The 22,919-nt window shown below is 42.8% G+C and overlaps 2 protein-coding genes across 9 annotated transcripts in view; one reads left to right on the top strand and one right to left on the bottom strand.

Annotated features, from left to right (window-relative positions):
- LOC147034273 (syntaxin-11-like) overlaps window positions 1–22,919 on the top strand; it is a 110,573-nt gene that overhangs the window by 46,285 nt on the left and 41,369 nt on the right. The window contains exon 1 of one of the 6 annotated variants that reach the window (XM_085879899.1): window positions 20,116–20,238. The exons of the other annotated variants lie outside the window; for them this stretch is intronic. The gene's annotated coding sequence lies outside the window, so the exon portion shown is untranslated. Of the gene's footprint in view, window positions 1–20,115; window positions 20,239–22,919 lie in introns of those variants that run through there. 6 annotated transcript variants of the gene reach the window in all.
- The window catches only part of ARL13B (ARF like GTPase 13B), a 116,147-nt gene continuing 103,235 nt past the window's right edge, over window positions 10,008–22,919 (bottom strand). For all 3 annotated transcript variants that reach the window (XM_085879847.1, XM_085879837.1, XM_085879834.1), the window contains exons 5-9: window positions 21,685–21,790; window positions 18,224–18,426; window positions 17,979–18,081; window positions 11,476–11,665; window positions 10,008–11,306 (exon numbers count right to left, since the gene is read on the bottom strand). In XM_085879847.1, the coding sequence (XP_085735973.1) occupies window positions 11,218–11,306; window positions 11,476–11,665; window positions 17,979–18,081; window positions 18,224–18,426; window positions 21,685–21,790 (691 nt within the window). In that variant the 3' untranslated portion in view covers window positions 10,008–11,217. The remainder of the gene's footprint in view (window positions 11,307–11,475; window positions 11,666–17,978; window positions 18,082–18,223; window positions 18,427–21,684; window positions 21,791–22,919) is intronic.

Here is a 22,919-nt window from a genome sequence, read left to right as displayed (position 1 = left end):
CCTGCAATAGCAAATTTATTGTAGCGAGGTATGAGGAGTCCCACACAGTTTTTGCATCAACAACATTGTCCCGCAAGTTCTTTTCTTCCATTCAGTCAAACTATAAGTGGACTGTTAGCCTGTGAATCACTGTGGAATATCTTGCTGTGTCTATTTCATTTTGCTTCACATTGCCCTGGTCAAAGCAATTCTTTCTTCCCTCTTCATCTTTATTATATGCATGACGAAGAACTTGATCCCAACCTCAATTTGATACGTCATTGTTGTCTTCATAAAGATAACGTCTAACAGTGTAGCTGTCTTTTGGAATAGCCCAATGATGAATGAGCTCTACCAAAGCATCTTTGCAATTCAATGTGGCTGGTCTGAATGAAGTTTTGGAGTCAATTCATAATTTTAGCTTGTACATGAAACATAAATATATTATTATAACTTGTTTTAAGAAGGTAACACCAAAATGTAAAGGGTTCAAGTTCAGGCTGTTCCTTAAATGTTAGATTAAGGTTTTACAAGCACAACCTAACTACTCAGACTGATTTATAGGATAAGTAAAATTGTCAGCCAAGGGAAATATATTATTATGGTTTCTGGATTCTGACCAGTGTCCTGATCCCAATTCTGACAAACCAATGTTACGGTGAACTGTGGGGTGGACTCGTGGTCAAATCTACCATCCGCACGATCACAAATTTAGTGACGGTTCATCGTAAAAGCCGAAAATATCTTTACCTTGATTTTCGGCTTCAGAAAACTCAAACGAGAATCTGTTGCTGTGCTAAGTTCAGGATATGGTGGTCCGAGTGCAGCCTGAGGAACCATATCACGATTTGATAACCCACTATTGGGTTAATGGCGCCAATTTCCTTCCACTGGCTGCACTTTTTAACCATGCCGGGGTTATTCTACTTCAATTGCAGACCGCACACCGAGCCACACACAGAGGTGATGAGAAAACCAGGTTTAATAGGCAATAAGGAAATGGGTGGAGAACAAGGAAGAGAAAGACAAAGCACGTATTCACACAATTAATGTTCGGCACTATAAATTCCCTTGCCCACGATAACTTGATTGGCCAATGGTTACCTTTACTATTCACACAAAAATTACTAAGACAGATGTGGAGGTCATGAGACAAGGATGGAACCTTATCCCCACATAATGCCTGTGTGAGGTTGAGGATAAGCTGTGGGTCAAGAGGGAGGCTGCACTGGTGGAGCTTGGGTAGGAAGAGATTAAATTTTGCAGATCGCATCTGGTTTCCGTAATCTCCTGTGGTCAGTGCCTGTGCAGTCCCGCATAACACAGTCTTGCTTTCGCAGTCCTGTGCCCTCAGCTCCTCCCAGTCCCTTCGCTCAGAACCCACTCTACTCTCTGCCCTCAAGCCGTTCCATCCTTTCTTACTGCAGTTCCGTTTGATCCTACTTCACGACCGTGCTCTCATTGGTCGTTCCCCAAGACTGTTCGTTCAGCTACACATCCACCGTGTGTCAGGAACCAATGGGGGCCTCCTCAGAACTCGCGGCCATGAGGTAATCATTCTGGCTGGTGTAAATGGCTGTTCACGGCTCATTTATAAAGAAAACATGTAGACAGATTACAGAGGAATGATTTAAAAGCTTAATAAAGAGTAATCGGGTCATCGACACATTCGAGAATGGAGCGCTCACAATTAATTGTTTCGATATACTCCGACAGATTGTGATCCTTGTACAAATACCATACGCCTAATGCTGAACATTTAATAATGAAATAACTATGCTACGTTACTCTCTAACCTACATTGCATTCCCACAACAATATGGTCTTGAGACAAGTGCAAATATGCAGACATTGTGAGACAGATTTATTAAAAACTTCATCATGACATCATTCTTCAATTTTTCAATATATGAATGATCTTAAAGTTTAATATTTTCTTGTACAAAATACTTACAGGTTCTGATGAATCTCAGTTATTTCTACGTACCTCTGCAACAATCCAAACTATAGGTGAAAAGCAACGAGTTACTGGCTGGAATAAAATGATATTTGACAGATGCAAAAACATTGGACAAACGCAAGTTATGGTAAATGTCCGTAAAATGGACGTAAGGATGATGCCACAGGCATTGACACGTACATGTGTATGTATTTCGGCAAAACTTACTCATTGCATGATTATGTCATTTCTGTTATTTTGTTCCAGTTTGTCGCAAAAAAATTGGTCACTTTGTCAAGGCTTGTTTGATTCTTGCCATGGTAAACTGACTAGCCGATGGCACCATCCAAGCGAAGCGGGAATCAAAGTCACTTTCTTCGTCTTTTTCCCTTTGGCTTAAAAATTTCATAAATAGACACAATAGCCACTGGGAATGGTTTGAGGATTTTCTGATTTGGAGCTTCATTTGAACGGAAAAGCGACAGCTGGTTCTTGCATGTCTTGTGTGCGCACAGATTGGTCACGTAAATACAATTACTTTGATTGTCCCTTTTTCTTTGTTTCAATCTGCATGCATATTTATCACTTCCAACTGGATTAAGATGTTGAAACATGATGCTACTTTTGATTAAAATTTGCATTTACTAAAAGGGAAAGGACAGGTAATTCAGCCGAGGCTGAGTGAAGCAAGGTCGTCTATTCCTGATATGTGAAAACCCTGCAACGCAGGCCTACAGCAAACAGACTTTTTGGAAAGCCGCCCACATTTTCCATCCAATCGTGTAACTTTGTTTAAAAAAAATTATCCATGGGTATGCACTCTTATGTTGAAAGTTTCATGTCAATCACTCAAGCGGTTGCGGAGAAAACAAATTTAAAAGCTAACAAAGGTGAAAAAGTGAGGGCCTCAGCCAACGTTCCGTAACATGGTCAAAGGATGGTTGTGGACACCGATTACTAGTTTACGGATCCAAAATACAGCCAAAACACACCTCAAATGTTAAAGTTTTCAAAAAACACTTTAAAAGCTACTTGGAAAAAATAAACCAGAATCTGTAATGACACACTTTTGTGTGTGTGTATATGTCTGTGTCATGCAGTGTATATATACAATACTATTGGTAGAGGGTTTTTCAAAAGTAATTAGCAAAAGAGAGACCACATAGCATGTATTGCCGAAAATGCAACACACTCCATGTTCTGCTTCCTCGAAAAGGTACTTGGTGATTTTCACCTCTTTCTTCTTGTCACTCACTCTGTCTTTGAACAATGCTTAAAACTGCTCTTCTTCCTGGGAGGTCAAGCTGGCTGGTCCTTTCTGAATTTAGGTTGTAAACATTAAAGATCTCATGGTATCTTTCAAAAACAGTTCTCTATTTTGTGCTGGTCGCCTGACTAAAGTTCCTGCTTGAGGTTTGTAGTGATGGAGCTCTGAATGACTGTTGAAATGTGAATATGGCACATGCATGATGAGTCAAGTGACCTTATCATGTGCCTTCGATGAACCAAGTTCAACGGTACAGTTCCAGTTCCTCTTTTAAAGGCACCTCTCAGTCCTCATCTGCAACAATCAGCATCAATTGCCTCTGCACTTCCAGTGCTTTACCCATCTTATGCTGTATCTTATCACTCTTGCCACATATTCTCAAGCCTTACAAGCCTTTTCCCATATAACCCAGGCGTGCATGGCACGGCATTAAACAGACGACATGTCATCATCTTTCGAAACCCCAATACCCACTTCTCTAATGTGTGAAATAAATAGTTTATGTTCTGTACCTGAGTCTTTTTTGGTAACCTTTGAAATGATTGAAATTTCACCTTGAACTTAAGGTAAATGTACAAGATGTTGATTGATTGGTGACTTAAAATGATTAAAAGTATATTCTGCATCTTTTTTTTCTCCACAAAAATGCTTTCACAGCCAAGTTAGTGTGCCTAATGTTGCTTAGTTAGTTAGTGTGCCTCAAGCTCCCCCCCCCCCCCTTTGTAGTCCATTTTCTAGAGAAGTAACCTTGTTGTCCTCAAAAGTGTATGGTTTTATGGTGGTTTCTTGTTCACAGGCATGCATAGACAAAATTAAGCTTGGTTGCCTGGATGGCAACCATGGAGAAATCTGTTATTTTTGTGCAAATACAAGATGGCCATCATCGACCGGGCTGAAAATATAACTTTTGAGGTAATGAACTTAAAATTACACATGAGACATCTTTTCCATATAATTTTGGCACGAGGAATCGATATTTAACCTTATTTTTGTGATTAGAAGTAAAGTTGAGGTCAATGTTCGAGTTTCTGGCAATTGTTTGCCGTGTGAGATCTATTTTGAATGACAACAAGGTCACTATTCTGACAACTGGACGCTCACATACGACATTAATGCGAGTTACTAATTCATTGTTTTGTTCTTCACTGGAGTATCTTCAGAAGTCATTGACTGATATGGGAATGACTTATGTCCACATCTCTGTGGATCTCCAGCTCTACATGGTGGCTTGCCAAATCAAGTGGCATGACGTTGATCACTTTAAAAATGTGATTCTGAGGCCTGGGATAATGCACACTGTGCAGTCCTTCTGTGGTTGCATTGGCAAACTCATGTGTGGGTCTGGTGTTGACTCTCATCAGTTCAGCATTCGGGGGCCTGGCAGGAATCATGAGTGGCAAGTCCTGGGTTCGATCAATGAGAGCCTTCCGGATGGTTTCGACTGCTCTTCTCATTTCCTTCCTCACCACCGGCCCCAAGACATTCCAGGAGTTTTGCAGCTACCTTGAGACATGCAGACAGCACCCAACTGGGAAGCACTGGGTTGATAACTTCATCAAGCCTACTCTGCTTGTTCATCAACTTCTGCGTAGTGAGAGGGAGGCAGACTTCCTGCTGCAACAGCTAACACTTGAACACATGCTTTGCTACTTCTTTGTTGCTGGTCACCATCACTATGCCCGTTACATCACCCATCACCTTCTGGAGATGCGCTATCTGCTGCCACCAGATGCCAAGTCATAGCTCATATCAGGTGATTTTGTGTGTCGTCACCAAGAAGGCATTTGGAATGGTGTGAGCTCCGATCAGTTTGGTGAACAAACTGCTATTAGAATTGGCAAAGGTGGCCTCAAGGGTATGACTTTCTCCAGAGATGGTAGCAGAGTGGATCGATTCCTTTCCTGTCACTGCCTACATCTCAGATACAATGGAGCACATCTACCCTGACTCCTCAAACAAGGACAATGAAGACCAAGTGAGAGAACACAAGAATCAGACTACGTCACAAGAAGGAGGGGAAGAAGAGGAGAGAACTTGATGCAGATGATAGGCGCCGGATTTTACTTGAATTGTCGAATGTGTCTCATCCTCTTGAGAATCACTCACCACATCTGTACAACATTGCCAATGGTCGAATTGCTCCCCGAGAAGCTGAAGTGAATGTTGAGGATTCCGTGGTTATAGGTCAGAAAATGGTTGCAGAGTTCCATGCATCCCTTCCAGGTGGATTCCATGCAAACATCTCATGCCCCATCAAGAGAATGGAGCACTTACAGAAAGGAGTGAAAATTGGGGACAAGACGATCTTTGATCTAGAAACCATCTTCCTCAGGCTGCTGACTATTGGACAGCAAAGACAAATGGAGCTCGGACCTATCTTCCAGTTTGAGCTCTGCGCAGTACCCCCCTCACTGATTGATGAATATGGGTGCTTAAGGAAAGGCAACAAAGCACCACTGGCACACAAACTCTGTGTTCAGGCACAACAGCCTCTGCAACCAGATGTTACCATTGCTGACACGAGCCAACTTCTCTATCATATTGTCTGGCCTTTCAGGGGAACTGTGTCAGTCTTAGTTGAGTCCATCAAGACAAGGCTGTCTACCATTGCTGGTCAGAAGATCTTGGTCTTTGACAAATATTATGATGTTTCTGCAAAGGACCATGAAGAGTGAGGTGTGCTGGCATTGGTTCCATCAACTATGACCACAATAAACACACCCCTGCCTAGTTGAGACGCCATCCTGAAAAACAAGCAGAACAAGTTACAGCTGTCCAAGGTTTTGAGTACCTATAACTTTGGTGAAGGAGTTACTGTGGAGAGCCGTAGCCATGGTGCATTCAACCACGATGAAGCAGACATTACAATGATCTCACACCTGCTCATGGCTGCTGAATGTAATGCAAGAGTGATACGTATCCTCTCTGATGACACTGATGTTTTTGTATTGATGGTTTACTGAGTTTACCAGCACAACATCCAGGCCACAGTGCAGATGGAAAGGTGGGATGGAGCAATTTGGGATATCAACACCACCTGTGACCAGCTTGGCCCCAAGTGTCTGCAGCTTTTGGGAATGCACTACATCACTGGCCCAGATACCACGTCATACCCATACGGCAAGGGCAAAGTGTCAGCCCTGAAGACACTGATAGCTGGCAACTTCCCTGGTTTGTACTCCGCACTTGGCGAGCTGAACGCAAGCCATGAACAGCTCATGGAAGCAGGGCGGACATTCTTCTGTGCCCTGTATGGTCAGCCAGAAGGTACCACGATGAGTGAGATGAGGTACTATCACAGATGCCAACCCTCCCGATGAAATCGGGAGGCTTCCGAAAATTCACCCAAACTCCCGCCCTTACGATCACTATCCTTATCCTCCCGAAATTTTGATATTTTTGCACTGTTCACTAATCAGAATGTACTAGTATGAGAATTGAATGAAAAGCATTGTCTGCTACGTATAGCATGTGGTAACTCCATAACGTTCGCTGCTACCAAATTGTACGTAAAAAATTGCAAATTCAAATGAGGAGCAGCGAAACATTGGGTCTGGATCTCGCTTATGCGATCATGCACTGAGATTTAGTGCATGCGGTATGTGTGCAATACAGTGCATGCGGTATGTATGCACAGTGTATATGCAAGCGATACGATCACTGCATGCAGCTGGGCCCGTACCAGCCCGGCGGTCGCGACCACCGTGCGGTGTTTAACAGCTGCTAGAGTTCTACGAGTCGCGCTGCAGCTGTGGAACATCGACTTCCAAGTTACCGATGCTTCAAGCCCTCGATGTTGATTACGAAATGGCAGAAAAGAAGCTTACGAAGACCAAGAAATGGTCTCAGAAGTACAAGACCGAATACAGTCTCCAATACCCGTGTATTCGAAAGTCTGAAAGAGGAATTCATCATGCGTATTGTACAGTATGCAGCGTTGATATTTCAGTTGAGCACGGAGGTCGCGATTATATTCGGAAGCACGTTGGAAGCAAACGGCACACAGACATTGCAAAGGAGAGATCTTCGAGCACGAGTACCGGTACACTTCTGAATTATTTCACCAAACAAGGGACAAGCGAGGAAGAGGATGTTACCCGAGCGGAACTTCTCTTTAGTGGATTTATTGTGGAACATAACTTGCCCATATCAGTCTCAGATCATGCTGGACCTCTATTTCAAAAGATGTTTCCAGATTCAAAAGTTGCTTCAAAGTATGGATGTGCAAGAACAAAAACTTCAGCAATAATTGGTGAGTTGTCAAATGTTACTGCTTCATCTATTGCCGATATTGCTAGACTAGCTCCATTTAGCCTAGCTACAGACGGTAGCAATGACAGTGGTGAGGCCCAGCTATATCCTGTCCTGATTTCGTACTATGACAACAGTGCTGGGATTGTGAAGCAAGGTTTGCTAAGTTTGCCTGCGTGCAAACAAGATTCCACTGGAGAAAACATTTTCAAACTGCTTGATCATGAGTTCAGTGACAGGAAAATTCCGTGGGGAAATTGTGTTTCCTTTTGTGCTGATAATGCCTCTGTCATGGTGGGCAAGCACAAAGGAGTCGCTGCTTATATCCACAAACAAAATCCAGAGTGCTACATCATGGGATGTCCTTGCCATATGATGCACAATACGGCCAAGAAGGCGGCTCAGGCCTTACCCATTGAATTAGATGACTTTCTCATCGATATTTACTACTACTTGGACAAAAGTAGTAAACGCGTCAAAGGAGTGAAAGCACTGCAAGAACTCTGTGATGCCCCGACACACAAGATTCTGAAGCATGTCGCAACAAGGTGGCTGTCCCTTGGTCAGTGCCTAGACAGGCTGATTGAACAGTGGGAGCCACTTCGCCTCTTCTTCAAAGAAGAAGTACGAAGAAAAATGCAACCAACTGTAGCCAAGACTCTAACAACGAGCAAGAAGGACGGCACTGTATCTACTGCCAGTACTGGCACTGCAGGATCAAGCACTAGTGGAGCAGCATTCACCACTACCACTGCAGTATCTGCTGCGAAGAAGACAGCAGGGACAGCACCAAAACCAATGCTGAGAGCAGGTAGCATCACCGGCCCTTCATCACGTTCATCTACAAAGCAGATCCCTTCAGAGTCGAGAAAGACTGTGATAGTCCCATCTACAGGCAAAGAAGGACCCAAGTTAAGTTCTGCTTTTGCCAAATCACTTGATAGAAGCTCAGCAAAACCTTCGAATCAGAGGTCTTCTTCCTTGGCTGCACCTACCTCAAGCTCTCTCCTCAAACGTAAAATTGGATCTGGTACTACGAGTCTGACCTCTTCTGCTGACAGTAAACGCAAGTGTGATCGCCCTGCGGCTAAGTGTACTACGAGTTCTACAACTAAAAGCGCATCTTCCTCAAACACTGTGCAGGAATCTAGAGAAAAACGTGTCAACAGGATGTTCTTGTCTCCACAAACAAAACTCTATTGTTTCTTCCTTCGATATGCTAACAAGCTTTTTGAGAAGGGGAATCTTCTGCTCCAAAGAGACGAACCCTGTATTCATCTCCTGCACGGAGAATTGAATGGTCTTCTGAAAGATATCTTCGTACGGTTTTTGAAACCATCGGTGTCATCGGTTGCTCTGGTAAATGTACCCTTCTCTGACAGAAATCATCAGAAGAATGATGAGGACCTCATGATTGGGAACGATGCCAAACTGTATATAAGGGAACAAAGGAGTCTCAAGAAATCCACCTTCACTCTGCGTGAGTCAGACATCCAAGGTTTCTTCAGTGCAGTTAGCTCATATTATGTGAAAGCCTGCAATTACATCTTCAAAACCTGGCCGCTAGATGATGAATTAGCCAAGCATGCTCAGGTGCTGGATGTTAAGCTACACCAAGAAGTGGGGTTTGACTGTGTGGAGTTTTTCATCAAGAAATTCCCCTGTCTGTTCAGTGGCGGTGATAGTGACATAGACAGTCTTGAGAGTGAATTCGCTCACTACCAGGCAGACGCCTCCATAGCTACAATTGCTACTGAGACAGTGAGAGTGGATGAGCAGTGGCATCGGATTTCACAGCTCACAGATCCCTGCACTGGTGCCAAGAAGTATCCTAATTTGAGCAAAGTGATGAAGGGAATCTTGGTCATTCCTCATTCGAACGCATCATGTGAGCGGGCACTCAGTCTTGTACGGAAGAATCATACTGAATTTCGTCCCAATTTGAGTGTCAAAACCCTGGAAGCTCTCTTAATTGAAAAACTAGCTCATAGCACCCCTTGCTACCAGAGAGAATACAGCAAAGACATAATCAGAAGGGCTAAAAGAGCCACACAGCTGTCACTCAGCAAAGCTGCCATGGAAAAAGCAAGCAGCAGTAGTACCAGCCAGTAAGGTAAGAAAAATATTGCTTCTTTTGTGCTTTTTGTTAATCTTTGATTGTCCCCTAACTTACTAATATTAACATACATGTAACATTAAAAAGTGCACAATTTTCCCCTTTTTTTGTTCAAAAAGTGGGAATTCTTAACATGTTAAATGCTCCAAAATAGGGCTCAGAGGGCACGAGAGAGCGTCTAGAACCCCAGAGCTTCCAGGGCCCTAAGGCAGGCCCTGGACCCCGCCGCAAGGGTCGAGCGCTCCGCGCTCGAGATGTGCGCTTCACGCACATTATTTGGTGTCGGTTGCAAATCCTCCCTAATTCTGATTTCCAAAAGTTGGCATCTCTGTACTATATGTACACAAGGAAGTCTGGCAAGCCCCTCAAGCTCATGGCATTACCTCCAACTGAGATCAATCTCTTCCTACATATTTTGCGTGCACATCTACAGACAGTACTTGCAAAATCAGCTGATCAGCAGGCTCCACCTGAACTTGACATTACAAAATATGGATGGGACAACAGAGATGGAATCCCAGTGCCAGCAACTTCTGCTACTCCACCAGCCCCTTTGGACCTCATGGATGTTGTGCGGTGTGGATGCAAAGCAGAGGAGAAGGCCTGCAGTACTGCAAGTTGCAGTTGTCACCATGCAACGATCTCCTGCACGCTATACTGCACTTGTGGTTGCAGTGACAAGTGCTTCAACACACACAAGACTGTGGAGGACAGTGAAAGTGAAGTGGAAGAAGGGAGTGTCGAAGCAGAACTGGAAAGAGATGAGGATACGGAAGGGGACGAGTACAATGAATGGGAATGAACAATACATAAGTTGTCTACTTGGCTCTATGTCCTCTGTTCCTAAGATGTCCAATATGATGACATGACAATGTGTATGCTTTCTGATTATCAACATACTGTTGTGAACTATTCATGACTTCACTTTTGCATTGGTGTTGCATAATTTTCAGCAGAAAATAGTCATGGACATTTCATGTGAACCTCTATTTATTCCTGAACGTAAAAAATAACCCCAAAATTGAATTCCTCATGTCAAAATCATATGGAAAAGAGGTATTACACAGGATTATATGTTGAGCGATTAAAAACTTAGCCCCATCGTCTGACCTGTAGCGGCCATCTTGAATTTATGCAAATTACAGGAGTTCCCCAAAGTAGCCACCCCGGCAACCAACCTGAATTTTATTAATGGACCCATGTCAGTCCAAAACAATCATAAAACCATACACTTTCCACATCAACAAGGTTGACAATGAAACACATAATAACGGCAAATGGACTATTGTGGAGAGATAATTGGTGCAGTTATTATTGCAAGCAGATACTTTGAGAAATAAAAGCATGGGCGTTGTACTATAAAACCTGAAAAAAAAAGATGATGTACATCCTCAGTGCTTACTGTGTGTGCATGGCTGAGTGAGGTGTCGACCTCTGCCCCCCTCCAACCTCCACCCCATACTTATTTTGGGTTTACAAATCAATGGCATGCATTCTTGCTGCTTATTGTTCCACATTATCTGCATGTCTTGCATGAGGGTTTGTGCTGCTATTGCATTTTAACAAGTAACAAAAAGGCAGCTCTGTGGAAGTATAAAACACTAAGAATAAGGGAAGTGCAAAACTGCCAAAGTGATGACCTTAAACTTGTGGGTCGGTGAACACCTAATTTACACCGTCTGCATCCAATGGCTCCACTCGATTCAACTTGATCTTCCTCGTTTTCCTTTTGCTTTTTTTGCTCTTCTGAGTTTCTGCACATCCACAAATACAGAGCAGACCTTAATATAATTGATCATACACACAACTTGTGTCAGATCTGCAGAATTTAATAATGGGTGGTTGGGAGGGTGAAACAAGGAATTATATGGAATGATTAAGGAAGGAAGGTTATGGAGAGAATAAAAAGCCAAATATCCTCACCTGCATCCACCCCTTCGTGGCTCTCACCAGAAAACCTCTTCCCTGGACTCGGCATCTGTTGAATCCTCTGGTTGTTTGGCTCCGTAGTCTCATCAGCATTGTTTTCTGAAGGACCACCATTTTCCCCTTTTGTCTGTTGAGTTTGAGTTGAAACACTTTCCTGCTGCTGTCTTTGCATCCTGGCTTTGTTCTATGAAAGCAGGCAGGATGTTCTTAACATGACTGATAAGAAAGACAGACAGGTATCACACAATTGCTAATGCTGGTGTCACCTCCAATTATACTGTATTCACCAACTGAAAGTTAATGTGACCCTTATATGGACAACCACTGCTTCAGATGTACAATTTATGGTATGGAGATTAAGCAGGGTATTAGGTACATGGTATGAAAATCAAGCTCAGTGGCTTCCTCATGATCAAATGAATGGCCATAATCTTTGGAACATTGTATTTCTGTGATTGACATTAATCCTTGGGCAATGACTACCAAATCTGTTTGATTTGATTACTCTCAGCCCAAAGAGGAGGGTACTATTATGTGTTGGAGGTGTGGACTGCGGAGGCTACGATCTGTGTTGGAGGTGCAGACTGCAGACGCTACGAACACTACATCCCCTGAAAGTGATTGATATATATATATATATATATATATATATATATATATATATATATATATATATATATATATATATATATATCCTGGTGTGTTGGCGCAGTGGTTAGGGCAGCGACTTGGGATCCAAAAGGTCCTGAGTTCAAGCCCCATTGGGCCACTGAATTAATACACCAGGGGGTTGATTCAGCCTGTCATCCTTCCGAGGTCGGCGAAATGAGTACCAGTGTACTGGGCCGGTGTATACCCCGGTTAAAATAGGTGTACCATATCCCTGTGTCATAAGAGGCGACCAGGGTTGTGTCAGGAAGGGCATCCGGCGTAAAACATGTGCCAAATCTCTATGCGGATCATATGGATGATCCGCTGTGGCGACCCCTAACGGGAGCAGCCGAAAGAAGAAGAGATATATATATATATATATATATATATATATATATATATATATATATATATATATATATATTAGCGATACCCGTGCACATGCACAGGATAGCAGTACAACATAGCTGGTAGCAGACGACAGACCGTACACGGGGAATGACAAAAATACGCATTGTGCAAAATGCAAGTGGTACGATGGAACGCCAAGACTTCCCAAACATTGTCGGCATGTCCGCTAAGTGCCACAGCAATTTCATAGGGATCATGTGACGGCGAGCCGAGTTTTTAGTGTGCAAGCTTGGTATTATAATATATAAAATATGTATGCATATATGTGTGTATATATATATATATATGTGTATATGTATATATATATATATATATATATATATATATATATATATATATATATATATATATATATATATCCCCTTGTGCTTGAAAGTTTCCTAATGATGTTAACCTTGGATATTTTATCCCATAAGTTGTTAACCTTTTTTTAAGTGTTTCTGATAGGGCTCAGATCAAGAATGACACTTGAGTATTTAGGATGGATCTCATTCTGAACTGGCCTGCAGGCAAAGGAAACATGTAGATTGTTAGCCAGTTACTAATGTGGAAAATGGTAATTGTGGTCTTGAAGGGATTTAGACATAGCCACCAGTTGGAAAGTTATTCCTTCATCATCGTAATGTCTCGAATGAGGGTATGACTTGCATCATCTCGATCACGTGACTGGTAAGCGAGGGCAAACTTCCGGGATACTGTCAAAGGCAGGTCACCGACGAAAATAATTGGAGTCAGGACTGATCCATGAAAGATGCCGTTGTGATGGGTTATTTATTGAGATAGTCTCATCTCCCAGTAAGACTGAAGTGCTGGTTGCTCAGCATGGATGTGGTAGCTGACTGTAGCCGAACAGGAGAAACCATGAGACCAAGTAGAAGTACACATTGCCATGTAATGTCATCTTCTGGTGACTTCAATTGGAGCTACCCCCGTCTTAAGGCCTCATTGATAACCAGCCTCATTTTATGTTGTTAGAGCCTGGTCTGAAATCAGTCTGTTGCTTGGGAATGTTGGGCTCGACCAGTGGCAATTTGCGAGAAAGAAGCAAGCACTCAAACAACTTAAGACATGTACTTACTGTAGTAGAGATATCGGTTGATAGCACGAGGGAGGAGTTGTTTGCTGACTTTCCTAGTTTCAGGATGGGGATGATCTTGGCCTCTCTCCACAAGGAAGGGATATCGCAAATGTAGAGTGCATGCGAGTGAAGAGGGAAGTTAACCAGGCTCTCCTTTTTCGGTCCTTAGTTGTTCATGAAGTCTGGATAGATTCCACCTTGTCCAGCTGCTGTCGTGGAATTTGTGTTTGAGTGTGCTGAGTCAAATTTCTTCCTAATATATTGAGCACAGTGATCAGAAAAAGTAGGTAGAGCTGTCATGATTGGACAGTTCTTTCCTCACATTCTGCCTGATTTGCTTTGACATAGTACTCTTGGAGGAGTTTGGAGGTCAGAATTTGCAGTGACTTGAGGTGACTAGGTGATGTTGGAGAACTAGCAGCACCACTATGACAAAAGAGGTTCTGTACATTGTGATCTGAGTGCATGAAGTCCAAGATTTTAACTGTTTCACTCCATCCTCAACAACACTCAGAATTAAGGAAAGCAAGTCTCGTCACTGTATTCTTGTTCTCCACAAGATTAACACTCTTGAAGGAGGGATTCTGCCTCAGGTAACCTACCTAGGGCATAAGCTTTCTGAAAGCCTCGGGGATGTTGTTTATGGCTTAGACTTAAGGAGTGGGCAAAATTCCTTGGAGTTGCTGGGAGTAGTAAGTCAATGAAGTTGATCCTCTCAACCTTCTTTGTGAAGCCAAGCCAATCCGCTTTTCGGAAGATCAGGGTTGAAGTCCTTATTCCTTTTACCTGAGTGGAAGGAACCTGGTTGTTTTGGGTAACAGAGGAAACGTCCGATTGACGTGGTGCTTTTTTGATGTCTGTTCTCTTGTTGCACATTTGATTGACTGTGGTAGGTACCTGCCAGACATCAACGTGCTGATCAGGAGCACCCATATTCCAAATACAGTGGCACAAATCAGCAAGGTCATATGTGTTTGCTTTAGACAGCTTTCCAATGACATGAACAACCTTGTGATGGCTTAACGGTTAAGGTGGCTGCCTTAATATCTTAGGGTCTTGAGTTTGAGGCCCTCTCGTACTGTTAAATAACACGAGGTGGGTTGACTCAGCCTGTCATCCTTCCGTGGTCGGCAAAATGAGTACGGTACCAGCTTACTTGAAGCAGGGGGCACTGCATCAGTGGCACAGCCATGCTCCCAGCAATGATGCTACTAGCAGACATCGGCTGCATACAAAATAATTAAACCACATGAATAAGAGTAATTTGTTCATCTATTCACAAAGATGATCTTGCAGTTGGTATATGAGCTGAAGCATGTGTGACATCCAAAGAAATTTCTGTTAAAATGGACTTGTTGCCTGTAAAAATATTCTCTTTTGTTTCTGTGAGGGAAACTGAAACTGGCACAAGTTTACGCTTCAATTTGTAATTGGAGATCTCTTGCTCAACGTGCCTCATGAAATGATAAAACACAGGAGAACATTGCAATCTGCCCTGATTGCTTTTCTGTTGAACCGGATTTATCGACTGTACTTCGTGGAAAACAGTAAACATGAAAGCCTTCATTGTTCTTGGCAAAAGAGTCCCCAAAAGGCATCTCATATGGACTCATCTTCGTGCATGGTGATGAGTCAATCTGTGATGAAACTCCCTGCTCGTATTTCCATAAAGGCCCACTCACACCTTGACGTTTTAGCCAGCTAATGCCGATTTTTGGAAAATTTGTCTAAAACGCTGGTACACGTCGAATACGTTATGAGTAAGTTTTGATAACATTGAGAGCACGCTGAAAAACACTGCCATACGTCGTAGTACACTGGCTTTAAACGTTGAACTTTTCGGTTGTCCTCAAATTTTCCATGCTTGAAATTTTAAGACATATGCCAACGTATGACTCACACGTTCCGCATAACGCTGGCCAGAAGTTGTAGGCACGTCACGCGATTGTTGACACACGTCGACACACGTTACTTGTGAGTTACTCATAAGTCCAAACACGTCGAGGTAATGTTTAGCGTACCCGAAACTTATTTCTAACCTATGAGTAACGTGTTGTACTCACGTTACGCGATCGGTGACACACATCGACACACGTTACTTGTAAGGTGCTCATAAGTCGAAACACATCAAGGTAATGGTTAGCGTCAGTGTTCCAGACTCCCTGTTTTTTTTATTTTTTATTTTTTTTTTCTTCCTTCTTTCGGGATGATAGTGATTTTGACACTTCGATTTCTAGTGCGGTTATAATATAATATAATAAATAGGCTGCAGCTCAATGATTTAAATCATAACCGCACTGTACACTGAACACCGTCATACCGAAGAAAAAAAAAACCGGGAGTCTGGAACACTGACGCTAACCATTACCTTGACGTGTTTCGACTTATGAGTACCTTTCAAGTAACGTGTGTCAACGATCGCATATCGTGCGTACAACTTATTCCCATCGCATGCGGAGCGTGTGCCATACGGCAAGTACGTCGTAAAATTTTCAACATGTTTAAAATTACAAAACGTACTCCACTTACTACGACGTATGATAGCGTACTTTAGCGTTCTATTCACGCATACCAAACTTACCCATACCGTATTCGACGTGCGCCAGCATTTTAGACGCATTTTTCAGAGGTCGGCATACGCTGGCAAGATCGCCAAGGTGTGACTGCGATGTTGACACTTCCATTTCTACGGCGGTTATGATTTGAATCGTTGTGCGGCAGCCTTTTCATAACCTACGCCACGTCATCGTCGGCGATGCGTGCTGCGTGCTATGCATAAGTTAGACTATCGTTGGACATAGGTTGTGAAGGCTGACAACAGGTTCAGCATTCGTTGGTATAAGTTATCTATAACACAACGAAACGTTCTGTGTCCGTTACTAATACGTTATGCATAAGACCAAGTCGTTATGAATACGTCCGAATCTTTAAAAAAAAAACATCAAAAGTTCAACGTAAGCCAGCGTTTTACATACATTTTAATACGTTGCCATTGCTGGCTAAAACGTCAAGGTGTGACTGGGCCTTAAGTCAGAGCATTCAATAGGGACTCCTGAACAAGTGGATTTGCGAGGACTTTTCATGCTAAATTTTGAAGAGTTTGAGGAGCATCTGGTGAAAAGTTGTTAAGCCTCTGCAATGTAACAATCAATTTATTTTCATCAGTTAATTGTCGTAAATTTGTCTGCCTGTGGTGTTTTCGTTGTGCCCTATTTTATCATCAAGGCCAAAGTGAAACATGGCCACAGTGTCAACAGCAATTTGTGATCTTAGAACAAAGGACAGAGCTCCCGACTGCAAAATTATCATTGCAAAATATTTCAAGTATGTCTGCAATGTACACAGTTTTCCACCATGAAGAGTTGATGTGATCATGCTCGTCAAAAAATTGAAGTATGCATTGAAATTGATATAAATGCAAGTTATAATTTCCATCACCCTGAGCCCGAATGAACATCAACAGTAGACACCTTTTCCTGGTACTGGCACCAAAAGAGGACATCGACACATTCCTGTGATTTACTTTTGATTAAGCCTGACATTGCCTGTTGGAAATTGTCTGACTTTGACGTTGTGAGGAAGTCAAGGAGGTCATCAGGAGGTGTGGGCACATCCTGAAAGGTACATTTGTGAGCTCCGATGCCTTTGTTTAAGATGTGGTGTTTGGACCAAGCATTTCACTTTCCAAGCAAACCTCATTAGCCCAGAACACTGCATGTGTTGATCACTTGGACCAGAACTGGGAAAAATAACAGGAATCACCATATCGAGGAACATTTATAATTGCTTGTTTCAGACCTTAACAGGCCCGAATTAGTAAAAACGATTAAACGTTATATTCTTTGACTAAAAACGTAATTTTTGCCCCATTTTCAAGATTTCCCTCCAGACTGAAACTCTACGGACCCGCCAGACTCATTGGCATAATGGTTACAGCATTCACTCTGAATCTGGAAGGTCAGTGGTTCAATTCCTACTTTGGCTGAGCCATACCGAACACTAAAAATGGTACGTGCTACTTCCTTGCCCAACACTCAGCATTTCAGGGATAGAGCATGGACAACCCACATTGATTGACATAGATGGGGAGGACGAAATTCCTTCTTAATTGCCCTGCTGAGTGTGGAGAGAAAAGGGCCATCATACTGATGGCGTTGCTGGTGCCCAGAATGCTCTGGGAAGTGACGTCACTTTCCCCAGGCTTAATGGCCGTATATGTCTGAAGTAAAGTTTGGTTTTGTCTTATGTATTTGTCTACACGTGTGCAAGATTTGTGTTGCAACTCCTCCATGAGCCTTAGACCCAGTATAGAGAGGTTAATTTATGAATGAGAGGCATAATATCAGCAGATGGTCACCTTTGTGAGGACAGTCTTGATGGGTTGGAAAGGGTTGGTGGCATCCTTCTCCTCTTGCTCAAAACTGGCATGCTGCAGATCTTCAGCTCCCTTCACCTGCTCCCTATGCGAGTCAAACAAACCGTATTGAAGTCTAAATGTGTGGACCCTCCTCTTCCTCACCCCTCATGTCATGGATGCAACTATGACATGTCAATTTTGTCACTTCAATAAACCCCCCCCCCTTGGCTCTTCCCACTTTGCACCTTTGCAGGCGAGCCAAGCGCACCCTCTCGTAACGCTCTTTGCGCTCTGCTTCTTGGTGCTGTTTCTGCTCCGCAGAATCCTGCAGCACGCGTTGATGCAGCTTGGCGTGATCTCCATTTATAGTGGCTAGTAGCCAGCGAAGTGAAGTCAAGCCACAATACTCACCTTTCGGTCCTTTCACTTGTACCGCTGAGCACTTTTCCTGGTTGGAAGAAAAGTTTGTGTCAAACTTATTCGCAGTTCCATTGATCGGTGCCTGATTCCAATTCCAACATTGTTCCGTAAATGCTGTTGTTATCCATGAAGTCATCACCTCACCTCATCCATTAGATCTTTCCTGTTTTATGATTAACTGCACGATATAAACACATTGTTTGTTTGTTTTTTTACATCAGGAATAGAGACTGCACATAAATGTGTTTAAATCTTTAACATCCTAAAGGAAATGTTGACAAATGCAGCAGCACATTTACAACACTATCGTGAATGCAACGCTCTGCCTGTGAAACACCAAAGTGGCCCACCAGTACCATGGGTTTTTTTTTTAAACATCCAAGTTTCTGTGAACAGGAAAGCCAGTTTTATACCCCCTGTGAAGACGGCATGCTTGACAGTGCAATGATAAAGGTAGTTTTGGTCTGGTTTGTCCAAACACAGCTCTGAGGCGAGCTTGTTACCAAATTTCAGGTCCTGTCACTGTACAATGCAGATGAGCAATTTAGCCTCAATACAAGTATAAATGATATGGTTTTTCTTCTTCTTTTTTTTGCACTCATGGATTATAACACTCGTCACTTCAATTAAACGATGCAACCTTCCAAAAGTGAAAAATCATTCCAAAGATGAGGTGATGTTGCTTTGAAAGGCTTATGCTTGTGCGTTGTGCCGTATTCCACAGCATATAGCTGAATGAGAGATCTATTTCAATGATGTATGTCAGGCTCTTGAAAGCGCTTGTAATTACCGTATACAAAAATGATATTGTAAAGGAACAGTTGCTAACGTTTTTATTTATTTTTTAAACAAATAATAATAAACAGCGTCTTTGGTGGGCGATACCGTTGAAGGAACTGCCTCACGCAGTGAAATGTAGAATGTTTTTGCCTTTGAAAATGATTTTCAAAATCTGTTCAGCCCTCGAGAATTGAAATAAAACTCTCGACGACCATTTTGACACTATTCTCCAGTATTATGGCCAAGCGGGATGTGCATGTTGATTTAGAAAGGTGAAATGAAGAAATGTTTTGGGGGCCGATGGGGTGGGGTTACACCACAGTGATGTGTCACACTCATGCACCCTGGACACGAGGTGACATACTTCAACTTCCATGAGGGTTGATCTGTAAATCGATTTTAAAAGGTGCTCAGAAGGAAATGCCAAACAGATCAATCCGGTTTGTGCATCAATCAATGTTGAAAATGCATTTTAAGTTTCAGACTCAAAAAGGAAATGTCAGTAGATTTTTATTTATTTTCTTGTTTGCATTCCTCCTCATCCTCCTCCTCCTCCTCCTATTCTTATTCCTCTTCTTCTTATCTTTGCATGTACAGTATTGTACAGCGTATCTCACCTAAATGTGAACCATAATCCCTCTTGGCTGAGTTCCTTTTGGGATCAGGCTAATAATTGAACACCAGAAGGTCCCTGGTAAAACTCTATATCTTACACTGACAAAACGCCTATTAATTACAAGTAGCAGGCTGATGGATAACAAAGCCAGATTACAATGTTAGATGATTTACATTAATGCTAATTAATTTCCAGAAGCACACAACAGGCAAGAATACAGAACATTACTAACTCCCTCCAAAAGGTTCCACGCACCCCCCGCTTCACTCTGCCCGCCCTGACACCCACATCCCTCTAAATTTCCTGCTGCCGATGCAAAGTATCGTCGTGGCCATTCGGTCTCTTTCCTGGTTGCTACAGCAGTACATTGTGCTGATCACTCCTGTCTCGAGATATCTATAATACTGGTTAATTATTGCCAATCCACAGGATCTCTCTCTAAAGGTAAACCTACAGTCATTTGGCTTTACCTGGTAAGGTGCTTATTTTTATGACGATTATTTGTAAATTGGTATTTTGATGATTACTGTGCCGGTAACCAAATGTTTTGAAAGTTTTTCACCTTCTCCATCCAATTTAGGCTCCCCCAAGGAAAAGTAGCCTCAGTTATTCTCTGCAGAATACTGCAGTTACACCTGTAACGATGATATATATGAGTACAACTCACATATACCATAGTTCTATGTATAACATTTTGCCTGCCAGTACAGGGTTATAAATATAATAATATCTCTCCAGCTTACACCAGAAGGAAAATCGTTTTGCAAAAGGAACAGCCAAACTTTTAGTTTCTGAGCAAAGACAACTCCTATGAAGAATTGATATTCAATATCTCCTGAATATCTTTCATGGCTTGCCGACTTTCCCAACAAACGTTGAGTGTGTAGCTCTCCACGGAGTCCTCTTATATCCTCTGCCAAAAGAAGCTGGCGTGTCCCAAGCCAGCGTCTTGTGCACAGTCCTCTTCCAATTACTGTAAAAGTCAATGACCTTTCACATGCACAGGAAAAAATATTTTCTTCTCAGCGGATGACTTCCACAATATGCCTTACAATAGCCACATCCCACAGACGTGCCATCAGCAGTAGCTTCTCTCTGCTAACCTGGAAATGATCAGATACTGGTTCACAACGAGGAATGCCAAAGCCTGGTGTTGGCTTAACGGTTAAGGTGGCGAGCTTGAGATCTTGGGTATAACCCGTTGAAATAACACCAGGTGGGTTGACTCAGCCCATCATCCTTCCGAGGTTGGCAAAATGAGTACCAGCTTGCTGGGATGATTGAGCCATTTGTGTGTCCTGCGTCGGAGTGGTGACCTGTCCAGGATTGTGCCCAATAGCCCAGGAGACTACTTTGGCAGCACCAACACTCTGTACAGAGTATGGTCCCAATCGATGGATGGATGGATGGATTTCTACCCTCATTAACCCTCCTCTTCCTCTCGTTGACTATTTTTCCTTCCCTCTTCTCCATCCTCATTTCATTCATTTGGATATTGCATCAACTTGTTGGCCCACTGCTCCAGTGTTACACCCTTTCTTACCTTGCCCTCACCAGAGCCAAGATTTTGTATACAAAAGAAACATGATAATGTCAGACTTGTATAGCATGATTCCCTATTCAGGATGGCACAAACCTGAATATTAGGTTTTTATGTTTTAGATTTTACTTTTTGGAATTTTGAAAAGGACGAAGACTATCTCACTGTATATATAAAAAAGTCTTCCAGTTTCATCTCCTTCCATTTTTCTGGAAGAGAAGTTCAACATACCCTGATTTTAAGTTTAAACGACGTCACAGTTGTGCAACGATTAAAGTCATGACACTGCGATAAAATGGAAAGGTTCAGATGGAGTGATAATGAGAAGCAAACTGCAGACTAAGACTTACGATCTTGCACAGACATTTGTTCTTGTTGACGAGCTGCTCCAGCGAAAGGTGTTCGATAATATCTGCTTCACAAAGGGCTCTTTCATTGTCCTGCTTGTTGGCGAGTCTGAGGAACAAAGCGAAGACTAACAGGTGAACAATTTCTACTTTAAATATGCTCGCCTCAGTCTGTATAATTAGAATATGCCAGCACTCCTACATTGTCATAACAATGAACAACAACAACAACAACAACAACAACACATGACCGTGTTGGGATACTCAAGACAAGTCGTGAACTATTCGAGGCTCAAATTAATTCTGCTCACGCATCCACTCCCTCATGACTGGTGTTGGCTCAATGGTTCGGGTGGTAGGTTTGGGATCCGATGATCTTGAGTTCAAATCCCCCTCAGCTGTTGAATTAATACCAGGTGGGGTTAACTCTGCCTGTCATCCTTCCGAGGTCAGCAAAATGAGTGCCAGCATGCTGGTGTACTGTGTCGGAGTGGCGACCCATCCAGGATTGTATCCAATAGCTAAGGAGACTGCTTCAGCAGCACCAACGCTCTCCACAGAGCATGGTCCCGATGGATGGATCATGGATCCACTCCCTCCCACACATGGAAATTGCTGCTTAGCATCTCTGAATCTTACTCACAACAGTGAGGGCAATGTTACAAAGATTTACCCACATGACCACTCGGCACCACAAAACAATGGTGATCGGGTTGAATCCGATCATCGTTTTCACCAATTAGAATGTTGTGCGAGAACACAATTTAAGTAGAACTTGCCTTGTACCACCTGACACCTTCTTCTTCTTCATCTTCCTTATGCAGCACAAGGCTGTGGGGTCGCAGCATTGGCTGAGGGCGTGGCTGTGCCACGGATGGAATGCCCTCTGCTGGTTACGGCAGGAATTTGAAATTTGTCCAGAGTGTCTGTGAAAACTCGCCTACGCTTCACGAAGGACACCATGGGATATTTAACATCCATCAACGATTGCAAGCAGACGGGACTCCTGTTCAACGTTCATCCGAAGGGTGGCGCACACATTGATGTCTCGCCCCCTGCCTGTGAAACACCGGGATTGATGGTTTACAGCTGGGTCATGATTCAAACCCAGGCTAGACAGCTTGGAGGCGAGTGTGCGTACCTCTAGGCCATCTTGTCATCCCACGTGATACTCAAATTCGTCGATCATAAAAAGCAAATTTACACAATATGTGCCTTCTTTGTAAGAGGTTATTGTC

The sequence above is a fragment of the Eptatretus burgeri genome, chromosome 1 (assembly GCF_056783735.1).
Source record: "Eptatretus burgeri isolate ZD-2024b chromosome 1, Ebu_testis_v1, whole genome shotgun sequence".
NCBI classification, from domain to species: Eukaryota; Metazoa; Chordata; class Myxini; order Myxiniformes; family Myxinidae; genus Eptatretus; species Eptatretus burgeri.
The sequence above is the reverse complement of the archived record's forward strand: the minus strand, read 5'-3'. Positions and strand labels throughout refer to the sequence as shown.